Source organism: Myiozetetes cayanensis, unplaced genomic scaffold, assembly GCF_022539395.1.
Source record: "Myiozetetes cayanensis isolate MyiCay16 unplaced genomic scaffold, myiCay2020 scf19, whole genome shotgun sequence".
Classification (NCBI taxonomy): Eukaryota; Metazoa; Chordata; class Aves; order Passeriformes; family Tyrannidae; genus Myiozetetes; species Myiozetetes cayanensis.
The window spans coordinates 7,836,826-7,859,783 of NW_026087400.1; the positions used below are offsets into that span (position 1 = coordinate 7,836,826).

Consider the following 22,958-nt stretch of genomic DNA (forward strand, 5'->3'; position numbering starts at 1 on the left):
GTGGGGACGGCACCAGGGCTGACAGAGCTCCAGGAGCGTTTGCGTAACGCTCTTAGGCACAGGGTGTACCTCTGCGGGATGGGCCTGTGCAGGGCCAGGAGCTGGACTCGATGGTCCTTGTGGGTCCCTTCCAGCTCAGCACATTCTGTGCTTGTCTCACATCTCCTGCTTCATTTCAAACAGCGTTAAACCTTTGGTAGAATGCTGCCCCAGCTGTTTCAAAAAATCACGCAGACAGATCCTTCCTCAAGGCCAAACACACAGCAGCTCCTGACCTGACCCTCCTGCCACCAGACCATGCGCGTGTTCTCTGGGTCCACACTGGACACCAGCCATCACTAGCAGCTGTAACACTGCCACTGTGCAGGAAATAAAAAGGAATTCAAATTCGAATTTAATACTGGTGGAACAGCAATAAAAAAACCTCAACTAGATAAATACTGAAATACTGTCTGTAAGATCTGTGCTGGCAACTCTGCAGGACAGTTTTGGAACTGTTTTCTGTGCAGTCAATCTGGCTTCCTCACATAAAACTTATTGTACACTAATCTACACAGTTTTCTGCTCCTTTTTACTGTTTTAGAGCCAACTAAATAAATAAAACGAACAAAGGTTTCTGTTATGATGTGCATCATTAACAGGGTTGTTTATTAAATTCTTAATCAGTAACATCTGCTTTCTTACTTATTCATTGAAGATAGTAATTTGGTTGCTGGAACATTTATAGCTCCTTGAGATATACAGTAATAAAGAATTATCTTTGACTTTTTTGGTTTGAATTTACAGTAATAAAGAATTATCTTTGACTTTTTTGGTTTGAATTTACAGTGAACACAAAACCCCACCACTTAAAACAATATCCAAAAAGGAGTCACATACAATAAATTCTTAACCAAGTCTTTCACTCCCTTCAAAATAAAAAACTTGGTACAGCATCATCTTGTGCTTCAAGACAGAAGGCAAAGCAATTCTTGGATACATTCTTGAACTTAATATTTTTCTTTCAAGAAAGAACAGATTTCTTTATCTTTTATGTGTGTATCATTACATTTGGCACTTTTACACTGCAGAAACCATAGAATGGAAGCAGCAGTATTCTGCAAAAAATCATATCTTCTTTTGTGGTTTGAAAGGAAGAGACAACTGTAATCTAGATACAGTGATAAAGAAACCTAACAAGAAGCTGACAGATACTCCTCTGTCTCTGCAGGGTTTTTCTCTAACAGCAGTGAACAAAACAAATCAATATGTAGAAAAACATTTCATTTGCAAAGCAGTGCTCATACCCATCCACCAAATTGCAGTTTGTTTGGTAAATAGACTCTGGAAAGGTAATCTTGTGAGAGAGAAGTTAGAACTTGAATTTCAGCCTTCAGTTGAGATGCTGCCATAATTTCCAGCTTAAAAAAAGAAAAAAAAAATAATGTGTGATGCTGTAACAGCCTGATCCAGGGTTAGGTAAGAATTTAAGTAAGAATTACACTCACTGGATATGCACATAAAACTGTAAAGTCAGCATGACTGGAAATGCTGCTGCAAAGTCCCCATCACTGAGCTGAGATTACTGATTGTTTATTGTACGTTGTTGTGTGCACCTCACAGGAACACAACAATTTATGAATATCAACAGGAAGGAGGAGGTACACAACACCTTTTCTTCCTTTCTAACAATTTCACACGATATGCACCTGAATTGAGATATCTATATTTTAAAAGCTACGGCCAAGATTAGGGGTCTAGTACTGACTAAGGAACTGCTTTAAGCAGTTATGTCAGGAAAGCGTAAAATGCTCCTGGAGAGCCATTGATTCCCACTGGTTCAGAGAGGCATTCCAGGGTATGGGCTTTCCTAATCTTGCCCTCTTTTGGGGCTGCAAAACCTTACTGGTTCTGCTATACCAAGAGCTTGTCAGACATAGGATTTGTCCTGTGGGGAGGAAGAAATAGGAAAGAGTAGGTTTATACACACTTCTTTTTTCCACAGTGGCTGACAAGCAATGTAAGGTCTCTTCTGTATGCTTGCCAACTTATTTTGATCTTGTTTTGTGAATGGAATCAGGGCATCTTTACTTATATTTAATCTGAAAAGAAAATAAAGTTCTTAGATTTTCTCACACACTCAAAAATATATTTTTCCAGCTTATTTCTTTATATTAAGCCAAAACAATGTATGAAAAGAATAATGGATTTAAATGGATTTTTGTGCAGTTAGTCAGATTGCATTTGCTGCCTATGAACTAGGAGAACACTTCTGGTTCTTTGGGGAATTACTAACCTCTTGAGATCAGATGGAAGGAGACCAAGCCACTTTATAGATGGAACAGTGAGATGATGGGCCTCGAAAGACATTGACTAAAACAAGAAAGGTTAGCTATAACCAGTGATTTTTAATTTAAGTTTTTTGAGATGTATGCCTTACAAGGTCATGGTCAGGTTGTTTTGCAAAGACAAGTGGGCATTTTCACTCTCAGAATGGTATAGGAGAGCAGAGTGCAACTGAAGCTTATCGTGTCCCCTTGCCAGGAACCCCTTCCTTTACTAAGATTTGCATCCTTTGGCCTAGGACAGGTTCTAGACCAGTGCAGTTTAGGCTGGTCTAGCCTGAACAGTTTGTTTTGGTTTTTTGTAGTCAATATGTATCTGATTGGAAAAAAAAACAAATTAGCCATGACAATCAAAACTGGAAATTTCTGGTATTTTCTGCTGGTAAAGTACCACATCATATAAAAATAATCCAGACAAAGGTTCATCTGACCCAGTATCCTGGCTACAGCAAATATCTTAGGGAAAAGTGTAAAAACAAATAAGCAGTTAATGATACTTCTCAGAATGCTCCCAATGGTTCGTGACTCCAGCTTTCTGGGCCAGAACTGGTAGCGGTGTAATACTTGATTTTGTCAGGTTACTTTTAGAACCCATGAAAACTTTTGTCATCTACATCACCCCACAGCAAAGTAAATTCCATGTTGTATAAAGGAATACTTCCATTGTTTGTAACGAACACGGCATATTCTAGTTTCATTTGATACACCTGTGGCCCCGTACCTGAACAAAATAAGCTTCCTGACAAAGGGGACAGCATTTCACACCCTTCAGCTTCCAGGCTGGGATACAAAACAATATATTTTGGGGGAGGGGGGAAATATACTCACCACAGATCCATATTTGTAGACGCACATTATTTCTACACCTGGGTTGCAGAATATCAAAAGTCAAGTGTCTGTGAATCTCCACACTGGGCATTTTTAAGGAGACTAATTCAATTTTGTGGCATAACAGTTATGACTTTGTGATTGCTGAGGTTCTTTATGGCTTACAAATAATTTTAGAGTATGTCAAAATAATCAGAATTTGAGCATAATAAGTCACCTTCATACAGTTAAATGTTTCACACTGTGCATAGTCAATTCAAACCCATAATAAGCAGCTCTTTTGCATGTTGTTCAACATCTGTCATTAAAGGTGTCTTTCTTTATCCTATCTAATCCATATCTCTTAATACTTTAGTTTTGAGCAGCTGCTTCTCATTAATCTTCCTAATTTCACGTGAGATCAGTGTAGATACATAACCTTCTGATTGAGTTGGATTTCTGGGCTCTAAGAACCTTCCCATAAGAGTGAGAAAGGACATTCTAAACAAATTTTGCTTTGCTTTTGCACCACTGAACCTCAACAGATTTACCATGTGGATCTGCATCCATAAGGCTGAAAATAGGAATTTGAAAAGAATCCCACAGCTTCCTGACCAACAGCCGTGTGTTAAGATCTGGTATACCTCTTCCCTAAAGAAATAAAATAAAAGCAAACAGCTTTAGATTAGCTAAAACAACATCTGGCTACATATGTGTTTATATCTGTCATTTAAAAGCACGCAAACAAACAAACAAAATGTTGGCAGAAACACTTCTCCAGCAGCTGTTTTGCAGGGAAAATTCTATGCTCCTATTTAGGCTCTGTGAGGAGGGAGGGATGGGCTGGGAGCAGCCTGGCAGGTGTTCTGGATTATGGGCATCCTAGAAATATCAGACATTCCTCTGTTCAAGGAGTTAATTTGTAAGGTCTGGGAGTTGATATAAAGAGGTAACCTAGTGTCTGTATAAGCTGGTGTAGGAAGGCCACTTTTTATCTCAAAAAAAAATATTTATGGCACTAGTGGAACAATATTAAATAAGTTCTTGCCATGACTGACTAGAACAGAATGATAACATGGCATAGGGGAAGTGTTTCTCTCATTTAGGCATGGGGAAATATTTTTTTTTCTCATTGTATGCATATTGCATTTACACATTCCTGTCAATTCTTCTGGCTCCATAGCTCTTTTAGTACAGTCCAAAATCAACCAATTCTGTTTCATTTGGGTTTGCTAAATCTCAGATCCTGAAGGACAAAAGGCCACTCGACAGTTGAGCCTTTCTGAGACTTTGCAGCGGCACAGGAAGCTGATAAGCTACCAAATTCTGAGGAGATGTTTGGAGGAAATAAGTGTTTAGAATGTATATTTCATACTTCTATGAGAATAATAAAATTTTAAAAATTATTGTTATATATGTTTCATATTAATTTAATTATGGTCTTTGGCCCAAGTTTGAGCACCTGTACAATGCTCAAGTATTACTTAAATGAGGTCTAGCTAGAGGATATTAAATGTACGATGCATACCGTAATCATGATACATGGGGACACTTTGGTGAAGAAGTCATCATCCAGGAGCCTCTGAAAAGTTGCATCCTTTTCTACAATTAACACAAACTTGGCATGTGAGATTAAATCTTTTCTGTTAAGGCTAGCTGCATGCAAAGTGATCCATCACACCAATCAATTAAAACTTAACTGCTCTAAAATACCTTCTCTGAAGCCAAAAGTAGTGATCATGACTCAATTTCAGAGCCAACAAGCAAAGAAAAAATTACCAGAACATTGTTTAACTTGGAATATTCTTTGTTTTTACTTTATTTTTTCAGTCTACGATGAGAGTTCTTACTCAAAGGATACTTTTAATTCCTTGAACATTAGATGGCACAGCGACTGCCTAAAACAACAAAAATGAGATTAATCATTTTAAATAGAGAAAAATGATATATTTTAAAATAACAGCATTAGGTAATGAAGGACACAATAGCATCTTGAAACAACCATTCATCTTGCATACACAAGAACAATCTTGACATTTTCAGCTCTCTATAAGCATAGTCAACCATTCACATCCTGCTGTATTGTGTCATTCTCTAGGAGTCCTCCTGTCATGACAAGATGCTTTTCAAAACTATCACAGAAGATTGTTCATCATATGGGTGTGACAGATAATGAAAATAACCTGATTAATTTTTATCTGCCTTAGCCAGAAAAAATGTGTGCTTGGTGTGAAGATTGAAAATTTAATTTTTGAAGACCTTTTGTTGATCTATAACCTGATTTTATAAGTATTTTGGAGCCAGAGCTTGAAGACATAGTAGTGTTTACTTTGCATCTCCTATTAGGATTGGCTCAATCTGGCAAGCACATGGATGAGAAAACAGGAACTGGAGGAAGAACTTGGCAAAAGAGTATCTCTATATTGAAGTGTGTGGTCTGTTTTTACTTCTGACTGCTGAATCGCCTCCTGTGCCAAGGTGGAAGAACTCAGCAAATAAAAGTATGAAGAGCTGCAGAAGAGCATTAATAATAAGGCACTGCTTGCAAAGTGTAATGAGCAACTAAGGTTATCTTTCAGTTTTTTTAAAAGAGCGATTTAGGCTTAAAATGAACACATTTCTCAGAAAATTGTGGTAGTAGTCAAGTCGGAGTTCTATTCCTTCTTTCATACTTTCATGGCTATAGGAAGTGTGTCAGGACTAGGTCAGTTGAACCTCATCTCCTCAAACCACTTTTGCCTTGGTTCTTAGTCTGCCAGAAGTCAATCTATTGTGACAGAACTGTGTAATAAAAGTGTACAGTAACCTGAACTACAAGAAGTATCTTGTAAAGGCAGATGCTGTGAATTACTGTTTCTGTTTTATAATACATACTGTTGCACTGCAGGTACAATTCACTTTTGTACCATCTTCCTCAGTGTAACTTAAATTACCAGCAACAAAACCTTTAGTTGTAGACAGCTGGAAAAAATAGTAAGTTGTACACGGTAAATAGGAAGTTAAAGGCTGTCACATTGCACAGGCAAAACAAAAACTTTCTGAAAAGAATCCTGACCAGTACTGAGCAGTGATCAACTGCCATCAACCTCTTAAACACTAAGCAATGTTGTTGTCATCATGGACATCAAGGCATATTTACAGTAAGTAATTTTAGGTGCAAACAAACCCTTGTAAGGTATGAGATACAAGTGAATTTGACTGGTTGTTACATTTCTGATGTACTTTAAATTTTCATTTAGCCCCAGAGTTAGCAAATCATTTGAGTACAAACTGCTTAACAGATGCCTTGCACTCTAAAGTTTAAGCACTGACTTCACTAGATAATAGTAAAAGCCTCTGTGATTTTAGCTGGCAGTTTGTCCACCAAGCAAACTCTATGAATTTTCTGTGAAGAAAGAAACCTTTTGAGTGCCACAACAAACTACAATTAGGTTTCATTTTCATTAATGACACTTTTTACTTTTAAAGTAAAGCTAATTCCCACTGATAACTTTGCATATTTCCCCTTTCAGTTTAATCTGTAAGATTTGGAAATAATGACAAAAACATTCATAAGAAGCCACTTACTATATGGAGACTTCTCCGAGGTATCTTAAGCATGCAGGAAATGTCATTGATTACGCGGTCCACAGCACTTTGGCTACCAAACAGTAGAGTATCTGAATAATATATATCTCTATCAAGGCAAAATTTTGTATTTGTAATTATAATCCTGAAGCAGCTGCAGTCTCATGAGACTTTTATAAAGAGCATCGTTAATCAGATCAGCCTAAAACTTTCTTTGTGCAGGAATCTTACAGGTTTGCATCCTGTAGGCTGTTTTGCACAGAAACGTACTTAAAACACAGCTTTATCTGAAATTACAGAAATTAAGTCTGTTACCTTTTAGTTGCATAAGTATTGCTCTGCACCATCTTATAGATCATAGATAATATTTTGAGCGTCAGAGCTGAAAAAAAATTTTTACAAAATATCCATTTTCATAAGAGGTTAAGCAATCATTTGTCTTTTTATTGAGCCATAAATAAAACTGAAATTTTCATGTGTTGTGAAAATACAGAGAGACTGTGCTAATCAATAGACTCAATAATTTCTAGCATAACAAGAAAAAATATGATGGAGTTAAGTGAGGGAATGTATGCCCTTATGTCCAGGCCAAGAAATTAAATGACTGAGTTAGAAAAAGAAATGACCTTATTGTCTGTATTCCAAGATTCCTTTCCTAGCCATCTTTTTGAAGAAGGGTGATGTTTTTACATTAAGACCTTTTGAATACGCCTTCAGTTGATATTCATTCAGGGAGGGGAAAAACTCTAAGAATATTGTATTAATTTCACTGTCACTCACTATAATTTAATAGCAAAGAGAAAAGCTGAAGGGCTGGTCATAGTATCAGGTTATATCAGCCACACAATTCTGAATTGCAGTGCATAATATTTTACCTTCTTTTTTACAAAGTTCTGAACTAAAATACAAAAACCACAAACAAACAAATAAATACAAAAAAAATCCCACAAAGAAACAAACAAAAAACAAACAAAAAACCCACAAGAATTCTTCTTTTGGACATTTTTTAAACTTACCGAATCTTGGTGCTGATTGAGGGCAGTCACTTCTTATCTGTTTTGTAGTACAATGTGGTATCATCTGTAGACCTACAGAATCTTTAAATCTGACACATTCCAAACAAATACAATGGAAGTGTAAACGCACTGAATACATGTAAATTGTTGTCTGCAAGGTAATTCAGACTCAGACCCCTTTCCTGTAATCAAACACCCTAGGGCTATTTTCAGACTCAGCACAGAAACCATCAGCTCCGGTGGAGTTGGAGTGGCCAAAGGAAAAAAGGCAGGAAAGAATTTCCCAAGAAGATGCTTCAAGACTGAATGTAAGCATAAAACATATAAGTTTCCAGACAAAAGTAGAGACAAGAAAAGTATTAATATACCACCATCAATAACTTTTTAACATGAAAACAAAGGAATAAATGACAGGAAAGAATGACAGTCATTATTAGAACAGAAATAAAGTCTGACACAGTGACTTTCTGATGAAGAATGTATGAAAAGCTATTACTGTTTCAGATGACAGTAACATTATCTAGTTTATGCCCTTAAATTATTATCAGAATAACTCAATTATACTCTGTTATTAACTTTTGGAAAGAGAAAGGTGGCCCATCCTGTCCCCTACGCAGCTTTTTAATCTGAATGAGCCCCACTATTTCATGCTTCATCATTTCATGTGTGAAGATGCACATTTCACCAAGAGAATCAGTTATTTTCTTTAAGGACACTTCATTATTTTACTGAAAATTATTTTCGTGCTTTATGATATGGCAGCCGTGACTTTAAAGCATTCTTTTTCATTTCAGAGTTTTGTGTGTGCTATTAAAAAATACTTGTGGTATAACGGCTATAATTTCGTCTAAAACCACATCATGTTTCTCCTCTTGTTTGTCAAAGGTTTTGCTTCGTGCATCCTTTGGGTGGCAGAGCACACACGCTGCACAAACCTGAAGGCACAACACAGTGTAGCATCTGCCCGGCAGCTTTAAAGTAACTTCATTGCCTTTGTGCTGCAACGTTTAAAAGGTATTTCTGATTTTCTTTTGCCTGCTCTCTACATTGTAACAGAACAAGAAGAAAACTTCTTCCTCGGACTGGGCTTTCTCAAGCAGAGGAGTTTCTATAAAATCTTTATTCCACTACTGGGAATTTTTTATGTATTTAGATTTTTTTTCATTCCTGAAAAGAGAAAACTGGAAAATGAAAAGTGTTTGTACTACTTAAGGCTTGGCATTCTCACTGATTGACATAATTCTCAGGTAAACACCTCTCTGGGCATCTACAAATGTTTACAAGGAATATGTCAAACATGAAATCATTCTCTTGTTCTACTAATTCTTGCCCAGCACATTCCAGTTGTGTAGGTTAGGTATGAGAAAGCTGCCTAAAAAAGAAAAATAATGCCCCACTGACTGTGTTTTCTGCCATTCATGTTATATTTTGGCATCCTGATTTTATTTTTATTTGGTTATTTATTTTTATCTTAATCTTCTTGAAGTGTATTAAAGTAGGATATAGGTCACTGTTCAACAGAAATATATATCTGAGATTACGTTTCTCCACCAGAAATAATGGTTCCGCTTTTTTGAAAGTGATTGATGAGTCTTATTTTTAACATACTGTGATCTTAACTAGTTTTAATTTGAACATTTTCCCTCATATGTGTTCTGATGGTAACTAACAGCTCACATTTGTTTTTCTAGCCTGGAATACCATTTCCCTGAAGACTGCCAAAAATTGCATAACTTTGTTATAGTATTTTAATTTTACAGACATCTGAGTGAAACGTTTTTGTCAAACTATCAAGACACAAACCATTAAATTCCCTGGAACATACAAGTCTTTCAGTTAACTGATTACCTTCAGGCCCCTCAGGTTTTTTGATTGGCAGAAGTTTTATTGTTCTCATTAAATGAGTATTCCACCAAAGTGTTATGCCTGGAAAGTTCGCTGTGCTTCCTCACCCTTAAATGTTTGCAATGTGTCCACTTCCAAGCACCTCTGTAATCTTATCAATCTGAATATTTAATCCACTGATGTCCAAAGCTGTTATAAGGCCAGAGATAGATTTGTGTCTTCCTTTGTTCTTTTGCTTCTGTATTACAGAAAGGAGTTAATCTCTCAATTTGGGAGATTCTCAGGTTGAATGAGCTCCTTGGAAAAATACTGTTGCACAAGAACCTTCCTACAAATCACAGAGTGTGCTATGAAGGAGGACAGGTTGCTTTTATTCTGGTCCTGTCTAGATAAGTTGGCATAAGACCTGAAATTTAAATATTGGAAACTTGGTTTGCTTTATTTGGCTGGTGCTTAAGTTAGAACACACCACACAGGTAAGAAACACAATGGGAAGAGGTGAGATGGAGCCTCTCTGAAGAATAAAAAGCTAAGTTTATCACTATCACTTTAAGAAATAAGATACCATGAGGAAAAGCAGAGAAAAAGAAAAGAGGAAGCACAGAACGGGTTTGGAGGATGGAATTGCTAGTAATTTCTTCCAGCCCAAAACAGGTTTTTTCACTCAAACACAACTTATCATTTCTGGTTTCTACTGCTTCCAGAAAATGATTGTTTATAGTACCTCCCTTTCCTGTCCAACCCCTATTACAGTGGTTTTACATTTCCCTTTATGCTATGGTCTGCTATTATTTAATACATGATGCCTGTTCAGAGTGGTTACTAAGCATTTATGTTTTATTTTTTCATTACTTTTTAAGAAGTCAAATTATTTATCGATTCTAATACTTACAGAACTATGTATGGTTAACTTTTCTGGAAGTTATATAATCAAATTTATATTCATGGCATTTATATTAATAGAAGGCAGAACTTTAAAATACATACTACTTACTCTATGTTCCTCCAGTCTGTTCTGTTTGCCACTGTGAGAACAGGTGCTTTTTTTCGGGCCAAGCTTTGAAGTACACCTTGAATAACATTTTCTATTGCTTCAAGAACTTCAGAACTGAAACCAAGACAGTGATACAGATCATATGATAAAATTTCATTCTACTTTGAGTTTTGATCAAGTATCCCCACTCTTACAAAAATCATATAAGCCAAAACTGCTCTCAGCATCCATTTGTTTCAGAAATGTGGAGGAATAGTTTTGTTTTTTGATTTTGTTTTGCTCGGTTTCCCTAAAACCTTTGCCTTTCCATTCCAGAAGCATGACTGAGGACACAATTTAAAATATATTTCTATTCAATCCTGAAACCATCAAATTTTTCACCAGCTGAACTTTTAGACCAAACGGCTGGTTGGTGACTAATGATTAATGTTTTACTATAAATGATGTAATATTGGCTTTGGCTGTGATTTCAGCAACATTTTTTTTTTTTAAAGCTGTAAATTTAAAAAGTGTTCAAGAGTACAAATACTTCCTGTTGTACCCTTGCACATTAACTTTTGATCTGCTACCCTGAACAAACTGTTAAGGGTTTTAATTATATGAAGGCTCAGTCTCGACAGATGCACTGTGAAAAGAATAAAATCTGGATCTTTCACCTAAAAAGACAAAGTAACCTTGCAGCAGATCCCTTACAGCAAAACCCTGGCCTGGTTTGAGTGTTATGACAGATGCTTTTTATTTTCATAAGCAATCTGACTCCAACATTTCAGCTGTCCCTAAAATTACAACTGTACTATACACTGTCATAAGTCTAGGTAGGAATTACAGATTATACAGAACTGATTTTAGCTCAAAGTTTTATCAGCAAAGTCCAATTTTGTCATTAAATAATACACTGAGAAAAGATGAGTCAGTACCAACATAGGCCACACAAAATGAATGATCCCATTACAAAATCAGCAAGAATGATTTTTAAAGCTGGGCTGAGTCTCCTTAAACAACAATGAATTGTCATTAAAGCTCCCTTCTATCGGCTTTTATGATTCTTCCATTTTGTAGCTCAGCTTCCACATACTCCCCATTCTGCTGAAACAGAACAATATATTTTTTAGAGTAATTTCTGGAGAGTATTATCCTTTTATTTTAAAATGTTATTCATAATAGTATCTGTACTTTAAAAAAGCCTGCTGGTATTACTAACATTTTTGTCTGCTAATATTAAACTGTTAGAGAAACACAAAGTAAGTTTTTTCCTGTTTTTCAGATGAATAAATGTGGAGACAGAGAGACTAATGACTTTCAAAAAGGTAAAATAGTGAAGCATTTGCAGTGTTGATGGTACAAGAAGGCCTGCTAATGCAGCCAATATATAAATTAATTTTCTACTGTATAATAGCTTCGGAACTATTTCAAGATTCTCTAAATTTCAGACTTCTAGTCTCTTCCCTCAAATTCAGAATTTGGATATGATATCTCCCTGTCATATCCAAAATGGAAATTCTTTTAAGCACAGAGGAAATGGTTGGCTGGTGAGCTCAATGTGCCATTCAGCAAGAGGTAAAACAGGTAAGTAAAGCTGACTGTGGTGCAGAGCTCCAACACCAACAAATTAGTTGACAATAAAAATCTGTGTGGAGCAGATGGATAAAAGAACAGGTAAGAAATCTAAACCATGTTATTGCCTATTATATACTACTCCTAAATATTTTACTTATTCATTTGGTTCTGTCCGTTGTAACTGTCTTAATATTCCACATGTACTTCCAGGTTTGCTGCAGAATTTGAAAGGCCAGGTCTCTGTTCCAATCCCAATTTCCTAACTTGTCAGCCAACAGAAGTTGTAAATGTCATATGCAATATGCAAAATGTAAAAATAGGAGGAAGAGGACAGCAAGTCTCTGGATCCCCCCTGCTGATATTCTGTCTCTTTTTGCAGAGATTATCTGAATCTTAATAGGCAAACATGCAACACTGGCCAAGTATGCCTACTTAAAATTCACTGTGGTTTAGTCAACAGTGACATGTGAGCAGAGAAGGGGAAGGTGCTGCACAGCTCGCAGGGTTTGCCTGATCATTTCTAACAGGTCGCAGCACAAGTGGATACTGGTTTCTGTATAAAACAAGAACTGATCTTCAACACAAATAGCATAAAAGATTAGTATTGTAGCATCTTTAGCAAGCAAACAATATAAATACCCAAAAGAAACAGTTACAAATAAAAATCTGCAATATAATAAACCAACACATTCCAAGAATTGGAACTGTGCGTCTCTAAAGCCATGAGCTTTCTGGTACCCTGCCAGAGAACAAGAACTCTCATCATTATCATCATCATCATCATCATTATCATCATCATCATCATCATCGTCATCATCTAGCATTTTCTTTTTAAAATACGTTGGTGATGCCCCTAGTCTGTTCTACCCTTTCAGGCTGATATACTGTGTGCAGAAAGACTCTTTAAGAATTGATGAGTGGGATTTATTGCTGTAATTCAGTATGCTCATTTGTCACGGTTTTCTGTATTTCTAGCTGTAGCCACAGACCTTTTAGAGAGACCTGAGGGAATGGAGATGCCATTTGCAGTGTGAGAGCCCATTTGTTTTTGTAGGGGACTATGTTTTTTCCTTCAGCACAAGCCCATTCTGTGCAATGTTGTGCTACCTACTTAAGCATTACCACAGGAAGAGTGTATAGGTGCTGTTTTTCGCATCTTTTACCTTGGGACTTGGCTGTCATGTCCAGGCAGACTTGTTTCCCTAAAGTTGGCCCTGTTCCCAGCTGGCACTTCAGTGGAGCACACACCACGCTCCCCCATGATGGGTGGCACTGACCAATCCAGCTTTTCTGGAAGGGATGAAGCCACATTCACAAAAGAGGTTACCACAGAAATGAGAAATGACTCTTCCATGTGCTGGATGTAAAACTCGTGATCTGAGCTCAAACCACAGGGGCAGAGAGAAAAGGCAGAAATTTTCTGTAGAAACCAAGGTCAAGATTTCCCCGCCCTTCCTGACTGACCAGCTGAGGGCTTCTCCCTCCATTTCTAATAGGTAGAAGCTGGCACTGCTTGTCTTGTCCATCTGAGGGCTTTTTGTGCCCATCCCGACCAACTGAGGGCTTTTCCTGCCCATCCTGACCAACTGAGGGCTTTTTGTGCCCATCCCGACCAACTGAGGGCTTTTCCTGCCCATCCTGACCGACTGAGGGCTTCGTCAACCCTTCCTAACTGGCCAAGGGATTCTCCCACTCTTCCTGACCCACTGAGGGTCTTCCCCACCCTTTCTGACTGACTGAGGGCTTTTCCTGCCCTTCCAGACTGACTGAGAGATTTTCCCGCCCTTTATGACCAACTGAGGGCTTTTACCACCTGTCCTGACCAACTGAGAGCTTTTACCACCCTTTATGACCAACTGACAGCTTTTCCCACCTTTTCAGACCAACCAATGGCTTTTCCCACCTTTTCCGGCCAACTGTTGGCCTTTCCCGCCCTTCCTGACCGACGGAGGGCTTTCCCTGCCTGTCCCGACCGCCCAAGGGCTCCTCCCGCTCTTTCCAACCCTCTGAGGGCTTTTCCCGCCCTTTTTGACCGACCAATGGTGTTTCCCGCCCTTTCTGACTGACCAATGGCGTCTCCCGCTCTTGTTGATGGACAGGCGATTCCCGCCCCCCCTGACCCCGCCCCGCCAGGCCCCTCTCCCGCCATCCCACACCATCCCCTCAGACCCGCCCCTGGAGCCGCCGCGTGTGAGGAGCTGTCTCGGCACAACCTCCACAGCACCCAGGCCGCTGGAATAAATCCGGCCTAGAAAGCGGCCCAATGGCTCATCAGTATCTTCCTCATCCTTTCTGCTCAACCGGCCATTTTCTTCTTCTCTTAATATCAAACGTCTCTTCCTGACTGTTCTAAGGGGCTGGAGGGAGGCTGAGAGAGCCGAAAGCTCCAGCGCCACTTCCTTCCTGAAAATGGAATTCGACTTCTACTGAGATTAAAGATTTAACACCGTTTTTATCAAGAATAAAGTCCCAGTTCTAAGAGTTGTGAATCACTGGCTTCGAGGGAAGGTGAGATTTAAGAAAAAAAAACCAAACAAATCCCAGAAATTTAAACACCTTTTATTTTCTCAGTTATGATATGCCAAGGTGTATTTTCAACTCCTAACTTACGTCATCATAATTGACTTCTGATAGTGCTCACTCTGAGCATGTTAGCAGTTGCTTAGGACACAAATAACTTAAGCCTTGTCCCTTCTAGAGGCAAAATTTCAAAGCCCACTGTTAATATCATCTTTTATGCACAGCAGTCAACAATATTGGAAGTCGTGCTCAATCCAGCTCACAGCACTTCAAACATTGTGGTGCTTAGACTTGTTGTTAGCAAGTTAGATGATGTAGTGTTTAAAATGTTGGAGGCAGCTGGTTTCTCCTGCTGCTCCATTAGCTGCTACCACTGAACCTTTGTTCTCTGGTATTTTTGAGAGTAAGCCATCCAAATTCTGCTTGGGTAGGTAATTAAAAAAAAAAATCATGCATTGATTCATTCAAGGAAAACCTCAGGCTATGATGATATGAGCACAAGGTGCTTCAATTAACAGAAGCAAGTGAAAGAAAGGAGAATAATAAATTGAAATTTTCAGTTCTTTTAACTTAAGTCTTTGGCCTTCAGGCATCTTGAGATCACTCCGGAAATATTTATGTAAAATCTCTGTAGCTCTTTCCAACAATTCAACATCAAAACAACAAAAAATTTTGTTTGATATGGAACTGACAAAATTATATCACACCCCCAGCAACAGACTGCAAACAAAACTAAACACATCCCCTTGTGAGAAGCCAATTTAATGACTTCTGTCTTCCTCATAGCAGTGAACAAGAACTGTAAAAAAACACAACTAAAATACTCAATGCTTCTGAGTTTTAAAAAAACAGAGACTGAAAAACAAGTAACAAGAACAAAAAATGTCCATGTTTCTATGTTATACTACACATACATATTCAAATATAGATATTTCTAACTAAATAAATTCATATCCAGAATATGATAAGGAAATCAACTACAATCAATAAATTAACTACCAAGATAATTTCCTAAATTTATCTTCCTTTATTTTCCCTTTTAAAAATCTGCTCATCAAAATACTCACCAAAATTAAATTCCAAATATTGACAAAAAAAATATATACAAAAGAAGGGAAATTAATAGGAAAATACAAAAGGAACCATTATTAAATATAAAGATGGAAAGAAAGACATGAAAGCAGCAGTGAAGTGATGCAGTTCTCTCATCCTGCCTCTACAAAGCTGTGCAGTAGATGGCACCACAGATGGCAGAGACCATGTTCCCACTTGGAGGCTGTCAAATTTAACCCCATGATTTCACTAATCCTTGATAAAACAAGTATGATAGGTAATGAAGCACTTTCAGATTTGTTTGCTTTGAAAGATACCCTGCTATCAAAAAATTCTTTTAAGATTTTCTCCTATTATAACCCACACTCTTCTCAGGACCCTTCTGGAGGGAGCTGTGCTCTGGAATCCTCTGCATGACCTGTCTGATGCCACTTCCAAAGTCTGTCTGTAACTGCTGAAGAAAAGCCTGTCTGGATCAAAATCTGTTGCTGTCAGTATGCACTACACACCAAAAGAGTGATGCAGGACAAAAATGTGCATTTATCTTGGTGCCAAGATTTTTAATTGCTTGTTACTGATTTTGCATATATGAACAGCTGCTTCAGTGGAATAAATAACACATCAACAGATATGTGGGGTTTGTAGTTTCCTTCACTGCACACCTTTTGAAAAGATTTTTCCTCTCTTCATAGGTAATATCTTACATTAAGTTTTCATGATTGCTGTGATAAGTATTTCTCTCCAAATGATCTCCTCTTTATTCCTTTCATGGGTTGGTAGGAAAACAAGTGGGTCTGATCTGTCTATTTTCAATGAATGTCAAACAGCATGTGAAATCAAGTCTAAAAGCCTAAAAAGGGAAGGTAGTGATCCAGTGCAAGCCAGAAGGATTTGGGCCAGACAGGAGAGTTAAAGAGATATTTGGAGGCTTAAAAGCTACAATAAGAACAGAATAAAAAAACTCCCTGCCAGCCATGCAAGAGCTTCTTAGGAGTATATCTAATGTATTCCAGAAAGCTTCAATTTCTTTCCAACACCCTTAATTATGATCTGGACAATCCTTGGAAGGGCAGACAATTTATGAGCCAAAGGATTTTACTGTGAATCAGTCAGGATGAAACAGGAGCCAGATCTATCACCTGCCACTTACACGAAAAGTTACTGATCTTTTTCTAATGAGCAAAGCCCAGAGAAACAGGAGATGAAAAGTCATTCACTGCTAACAGCTCACAGCTTCAAATGGGATATCTCCTTCCAAATAACATGGGTGGTTAAAAAGAATGACCCAAAACTAATGCATGTTTTCAGTTTACCTGGCTCCAGAGTGAGAAACACCTGCAAAATATTTATCCTGCAGCCAGCCAAATCACTGTAAGAGGAAGTGAGGTTTTGTTACCATCCCTTCTCTTGCTGTTTTATCTTTCAGCCAAAAATAAACTCTACAGGCCATTCTTAAAGGGAAAAGTAGCTTTCATCTGTCCATTTTCAGATCCAAATTTTCTAATGTTTTTAGAGGTAATAACGTATTTTTGGTGGCAGGGCAAGACAGGTACTTGAGACAAAGAAACACGAAGTAAATTAAATAAAATAATTCATTTTCCCAATTCAGCACAAATGCCACATGCACTCTGGTTCATTGACAGTAATTAAGTTAAAAACAGGTAGCACTGTACGACTGAACATTTGGACATAGGATTTTTATGTCCTGAGAAGTCTGTGCTTGCCCAGTACTATCATAGCCACTATTCTTCACTCCTAAACTGGTCTCACACTGAGATAGGACACTCCTCCAGCCTAATAAGAAAAATTCTTATTAAAAAAAAATGTGTTAAAGGCAAAATATGTCGAAACAAACAAATGGAAGACATTTGTGCTAAAACATAACTGGAAAGCAAAAATGTCTTTTATTCCATGTTTATGTGACTCTGAACATAACAGTCTTGGAAACAGCTGCACCATTTCTTCTGGCTTTCAAGAAGTAAAATGGCTTGTTGATTTTCTGTTTTCCTTTTGTTGGCAAAATCCTAGAAAGCATGAAAACACAGGTGTGATTTTGCTCTTTAAACCCCCAAATGTCACCTGCTCTATATTAAAGATACCTGAGCCAAAATCTGTTGTTTCATTTATGTGAATGCTACACCAGTGGTGTCATGGCCCCAGATTTATACCAACAGGTAAAACTCAGGATGGACTTTAGAGCTTTGTTATTAACTATTTAATAATGCCTAGGGAAAATTAAGTCAGAGCATGACGTAGGAGTCTGATCTGACACTGAGCACCGTGGGCTGTAGAAATAACAAAAACAGGTGGGGCAGTTGCTTAACATTCTACTTCATTTTGGAAGCCTAGATGAAAATCAACCTTATGTCATCCTTTAAAGTGCATTTGGTGATTTTAATTAAGCTACTAGTGTTAATTGGTCCACACCACAAAAATGCCAGGGGCGCTGTGATGTAATTTTGGATGAATGGCAACCTTTGCTTCTGAGGGTCCTAAGGCTCAGTAAAAAGTATCTTATCTTGGTTTGTACTTCTCTCTCTCTCTCTCTCTCTCTCTCCCCCCCCACCCCCCCCCACCGAGAAGATTAAAAACATTATTTAAATACAAATAAGAATCCAGCCCCAAACATGTCTTACTAAGCTGTTGTACAAGCAGCTCTGGATGCAGTGAGATTGCTCATTGACCTTCACTGAGGGCTCTGCGCTGCCTTTCCGGGATACATTTTTAGTGCATTCAAACATTTTTCAAAGTTTTTCTGCATATTTATTAACCAGTCTTTTCTCTGTACTCAGAGCACTCTCAGATGTGTCAGCTGGATGTCATTGCTGTAATCCCTCCCCTGTACTTGGGTGTGGAGGAAGGGGTGGTGTTTTGCTCCATTTTGCCTTTTTTCACTACAGCTGGTGATGACAGCTACCAACTGCCTTGGGTTTGGCTTGATGGATCTTCTTCCAGGCAACTTTCTGGCTGCTGATTTAGGGTTCCAGAAGGTACTGGACCAGAAGAATCACAAGGATGGTCCCAGCTTTATATTATGGAGAGCTTTATGTTAAGGAAGTTTGTATTTCTGTCCACAGCTCTCCCTGGCTTATCTCACGCATTGTTCCCAAAGCAAGTTCAGTGCTGAATTTGGGCCTTAAAGAATTGAATAGAACAAATTTATACTATTCTCTAAAGAGAAAATCTTCTGGCAGAAACAGGAGTTTGGAGCTGTGGACTAAGGGTTTTTCTACACTGGAAAGTGGACTGGAATTGCTATTGCAGAATAAGCTATTCTGCAACAACTTATTTGACCTGTGACTTTTCCAGACTAGAATATCCACACAGGGAGCTATTATGGATAGTTTATTCAGAAATAGCTATTGTGATCGCTTTTCCCACACAGAGAAATGCACAGTGTCCATGCATAGCTGCAGTAAGCAAAAAGCTTGGTTTGTTTCTTATGGAAGAATACTTTTTGTCTGATAAATGACATATGACAAAATGGTAAAGTAGAAAGGGAACTTTCAATCAGATCGTGATACAATTGATTAAGGCCCTTTATGTAATTTACTAATATAAAATATATTATTATAATTTACTCTGATTGCTTACATACTAAGAACATCTCCACATCTGCAAGACTATGTACATTACAGGATGTTGCATCAGCTTAACTAAATCTTTAAGAACCCCACCATATCTAATTAAGTCAGTGCAAAAAATATTAATGAAATTACTTGCTGTAGTCTCTGACTGACGGCTCTCACCTCTCAGTCACCAGCCTTCTCATAACACCATACATGCTGTTAGAAAGAAATAGGCAACAGTTCTGTGCCTCTGCAAAAGCCAGGCTATTTTTCACATTAGCACAATAATTTAATAAATAATAAATGAACAATAAATAGCCACTTGCTAATAGCAGTAATACCTTTTCTAGGTTTAAGGAATTTTTTTTCTAGGTTAAGAATTCCTGTTTGTCTCTTAGGAACAGGTGGCTGACAAGTGGGTCTAGCACTTGTTAGCAGAGGGAGTTCCTTTCTAAGAATCTGATGTAGTATTAATTTATTGTTTCAATATTTTTCTGCATGTTCTCTACTCTGGAATGTTAAAGGGTCTCCCATGCACTGCACTGGAATGCTTCCATGTTTGGATCCGCTCATGAGGAGTTTTGAGTGCCAGGAATGCAAGACTGGGACCATAACACGTCAAGGAGAAGAAATAAAAAATACAGAAATGGCATTGCTGAAGACACCATCATCCATCCATTAGTCCTAAGAAAAGAGTATTTAAGGCTTTCTTTATAAATTAAACTGAAGATTATCTTTCAGCCCTTCAGTAAAGTTTGATACTTCATCAAAAGGAAAACTCACGAGCTCATCTACCAATCCAGATTCTTCGTTGGTGTGGAGAGCTGGATGAGATCATATCCTCAGCAAAATTATGGAATGCTAAGAAGCAAATCAGGAGAGCCAATTCCTAACTCTCATTTTAACGACAGGGTGCCTCATGTTAGTCATGTAATATAAGCAAATAATAGGTGTTGCTGAACAGCTGCTCTTACACTATATCGGCTCTTCCCTCTTCAAAATTCAAGCAGGAGAGAAGTAATCCTTTAAGTTTTAAATTAATTGGTTTCCTAGATATTTCAGCCATATTGTGATGGCCTGTACATCAAAATCTTCATTTTGACTTAAAATCTCTCTTAAAATCATTCCTTAATACTAGTTAATTCCTTTAGAACATGTTTATCCTATAAAGACTACATTTGCTGAAATGTTTATTGACTTCCAGAAAACTGGGTATGCCAAACATTATATTGTGACATTTAAGGGGAGTTGTAGGAAAAACAAAATGTTGCCTCTTGGAAACTTCAAAAACATTTTCAGTTTTTAATAGATTTTCAAGTACTCTTGATTACAAATCTAAAAGAGATATCAATATATTTACAAATATGTATTTTATATGTTCTGACAAGGCAAAACTTTATATAAAACCATATTTGTCCAATAAACAAACAAAAAACGTTGCCAAAGGAAAATACATACTCAGCTTCACAGAAACATATTAGCAATTAAATAATTTGCATAATTAAAAGGAGGAAGACAATGACACAACATCAGTTGTCTGGAAGAATCCAAATCCCTACAGATTTGTGTATGTTTGGGATTACTGACACACTCTGAAACAGGCAGTTCTGGCCTGGCATTTGGAAGTAATTCTAATGGTTCCAAGTGCTGTGCTGATGGTGTTCTCTGGGAATTATGGCTCTACCCTTGGGAACTGATGGGAATCAGATTGTCCAGTCAATGAATGGCCCCAAAAACAATTCTGTATAATCTCCCTGGGGAGATCAAGGCTATGGTAAAAGGATTCCCGGAGAGTCCTGGGTAAAAAGAAATAAGGTTTCATTCTGGTGCAGCAATCAGATTGTTACCTATACCCTTTCATGTCACTGTTGCACTGGAAGAACCAAAAGAGTGGACAGGAGGAAGATAATGATACCAGAAGCTGGAAGGCCAAATGACATCATCTCTCAGGCTAGAACTGAAAGGAACAGTACAAAGAAAGGCCAAAACAGGAGAATTCAGTGAGACAAACAGGTGTAATTATAGAATAAAACATCTTTTTTTTTTTTTTTCCCTATTGGAATGCATTTTGGAGAACCAGGGCATAGCCTTCAAATTCAGAGACTGGAGAAAGATGACTGACCAGAAGGTTTTCATAACAGTCTGCTCCCATCTTTTTATTTCAGTGGTGTGCATGTCTCAGGAACTTATTTCACTTTCATATTGTACTTATTCTCCTTGTGAGGAGAGAAAAACAACACAACATAAACCAAAGAGGTCACTGTACTCCTGTCAGAGGGATTTAGTCACTGCTAACATAGAATTAAGAGGAAAAAAAACATTTACAGGATGCAAAAGCCAATATTTATAGATATTTAAACTGATTTCCAATCCTAGTGGAAAACTTGTTTCATAAATTCTACAGTGCCTGCTTTACAAGAAACATTCTTGGAGAATATACAGTCATCACCCTCATTTATACTAATTTTGTGCTATTATGGAGTAACAATAAGAGAGTCTTTGATTTTTTTTTTTTCAGTCTTCTGTTGGAAAATTAAACTGAAAGCAAACTTTTACTCTGACATGGTAAGTTTCAGAGTTTTATAGGATACATTTGTCATAAACATTTTAAATTATATACTGAGGTCAGTGATGCTAAAACACTGTAATAAAAAAATATGCTGCTGAGTGTTTGAGAAATTATGAAACAACTGTTTTCAAGTTTTCATAATTGTAAAATCCCCCAATGGATTCAATATTTGAGAGGCATTTCTGTGCAGCACAAATGCATTTTTTTAATCATTATTTTCAAAAGAAAAACCTGTAAGTTTTGCCAACTGACCTCCTAGGTAGAACCTTGCCCATAAATGCAGCGAGGCAGATTGGTGCTAACGATATGTAAAGTTCATCTTTGTACTCCATTCATTCTCACTTCATTACTGGCAAGATTAGTAATAGCCAATTTGCATTGATTTATGCCAGCTATTTACAGTCCCCAGGGCACAGAAGTTATTCATCCATGAAAAAAACCTGTCATACTCTCCTTTTTTCTAGCCATGCTTCTATCTATCTGGTAACAGAGGGATGAAATTTCCTCTCTGTTGTGTCCTGCACAGGAGTCAATGTCTCTAAAGCCAAATGTAGCAGAGAAATATGGCTTTGCTAACAGGAGATCTAAAGATTACAATGAGGAAAAGGCTGAAGTTCCTAAACCCTTTCTTACACTGATTCACATCTGTGATTTACAGAGATTTTACATCTTTGTGTATCAGCACAATTTGGCAAGGAGAAGGGCAGTGGTGGAGCAATGCAGGGACTCTGCAGAGAAACTGGGCATATTCAAATAGGGGGGGCAGGTTATGCAGTGCCCAGTTCTGGCTCCCCCAGTTCAGGAGCAGTGTGGAGAATCAACAGGAGGTTCAGCAGAGGGATGCTGAGAGACTCAGGGTCAAGAGCACCAGACCCAAAGAGAGAGACTGAAGGTGCTGGGCTTGCTTAGTCTGGCAAAAAAAGAGGCCAGAGACTGATTTCTGCCTGAAGAGCAGTCACAGAGATGAGAGCCAAGTTCTTCTGGGTAGGTAGTGTCATAACACAGAACAAGGAGCAATGGCCATAAATCACAGCGTGGGAGGTTCAGTTGAAAGTTAAGAAAAAATGTTACTCATTTTTCAGGCATTCTTTGAAAAACAAAAACAAGAAACCCTCAACAACTACAAAAACAACACCC

At 37.8% G+C, this 22,958-nt stretch overlaps 1 protein-coding gene across 1 annotated transcript; it reads right to left on the minus strand.

The window, feature by feature from the left end:
- Positions 1 to 1,280: 1,280 nt before the first annotated feature.
- SPO11 (SPO11 initiator of meiotic double stranded breaks) lies at positions 1,281 to 13,386 on the minus strand. The gene is made up of 13 exons (XM_050313850.1): positions 13,274 to 13,386; positions 10,554 to 10,667; positions 7,715 to 7,803; positions 7,014 to 7,080; positions 6,699 to 6,807; positions 6,006 to 6,092; positions 4,993 to 5,029; positions 4,660 to 4,769; positions 3,683 to 3,782; positions 3,153 to 3,190; positions 2,276 to 2,352; positions 1,970 to 2,081; positions 1,281 to 1,400 (listed from the first exon to the last, which is right to left on the minus strand). The coding sequence occupies exons 1-13, from the start codon at positions 13,369 to 13,371 to the stop codon at positions 1,281 to 1,283; spliced, it is 1,158 nt and encodes a 385-aa protein (XP_050169807.1). The 5' UTR covers positions 13,372 to 13,386.
- Positions 13,387 to 22,958: the final 9,572 nt, after the last annotated feature.

What these genes read in the sequence shown, in the direction of transcription:
- SPO11 (XM_050313850.1), bottom strand. Translation starts at nt 13,371, where the DNA reads ATGGGGGAGCGTGGTGTGTGCTCCACTGAAGTGCCAGCTGGGAACAGG. An exon ending in CCCCATGTATCATGATTACG is followed by an intron (nt 3,783 to 4,659) that starts GTATGCATCGTA and finishes TTATTTCTTTAG; the next exon opens with GGAAGAGGTATACCAGATCT. An exon ending in AGCCACTGTGGAAAAAAGAA is followed by an intron (nt 1,401 to 1,969) that starts GTGTGTATAAAC and finishes TCTTTTTTTAAG; the next exon opens with CTGGAAATTATGGCAGCATC.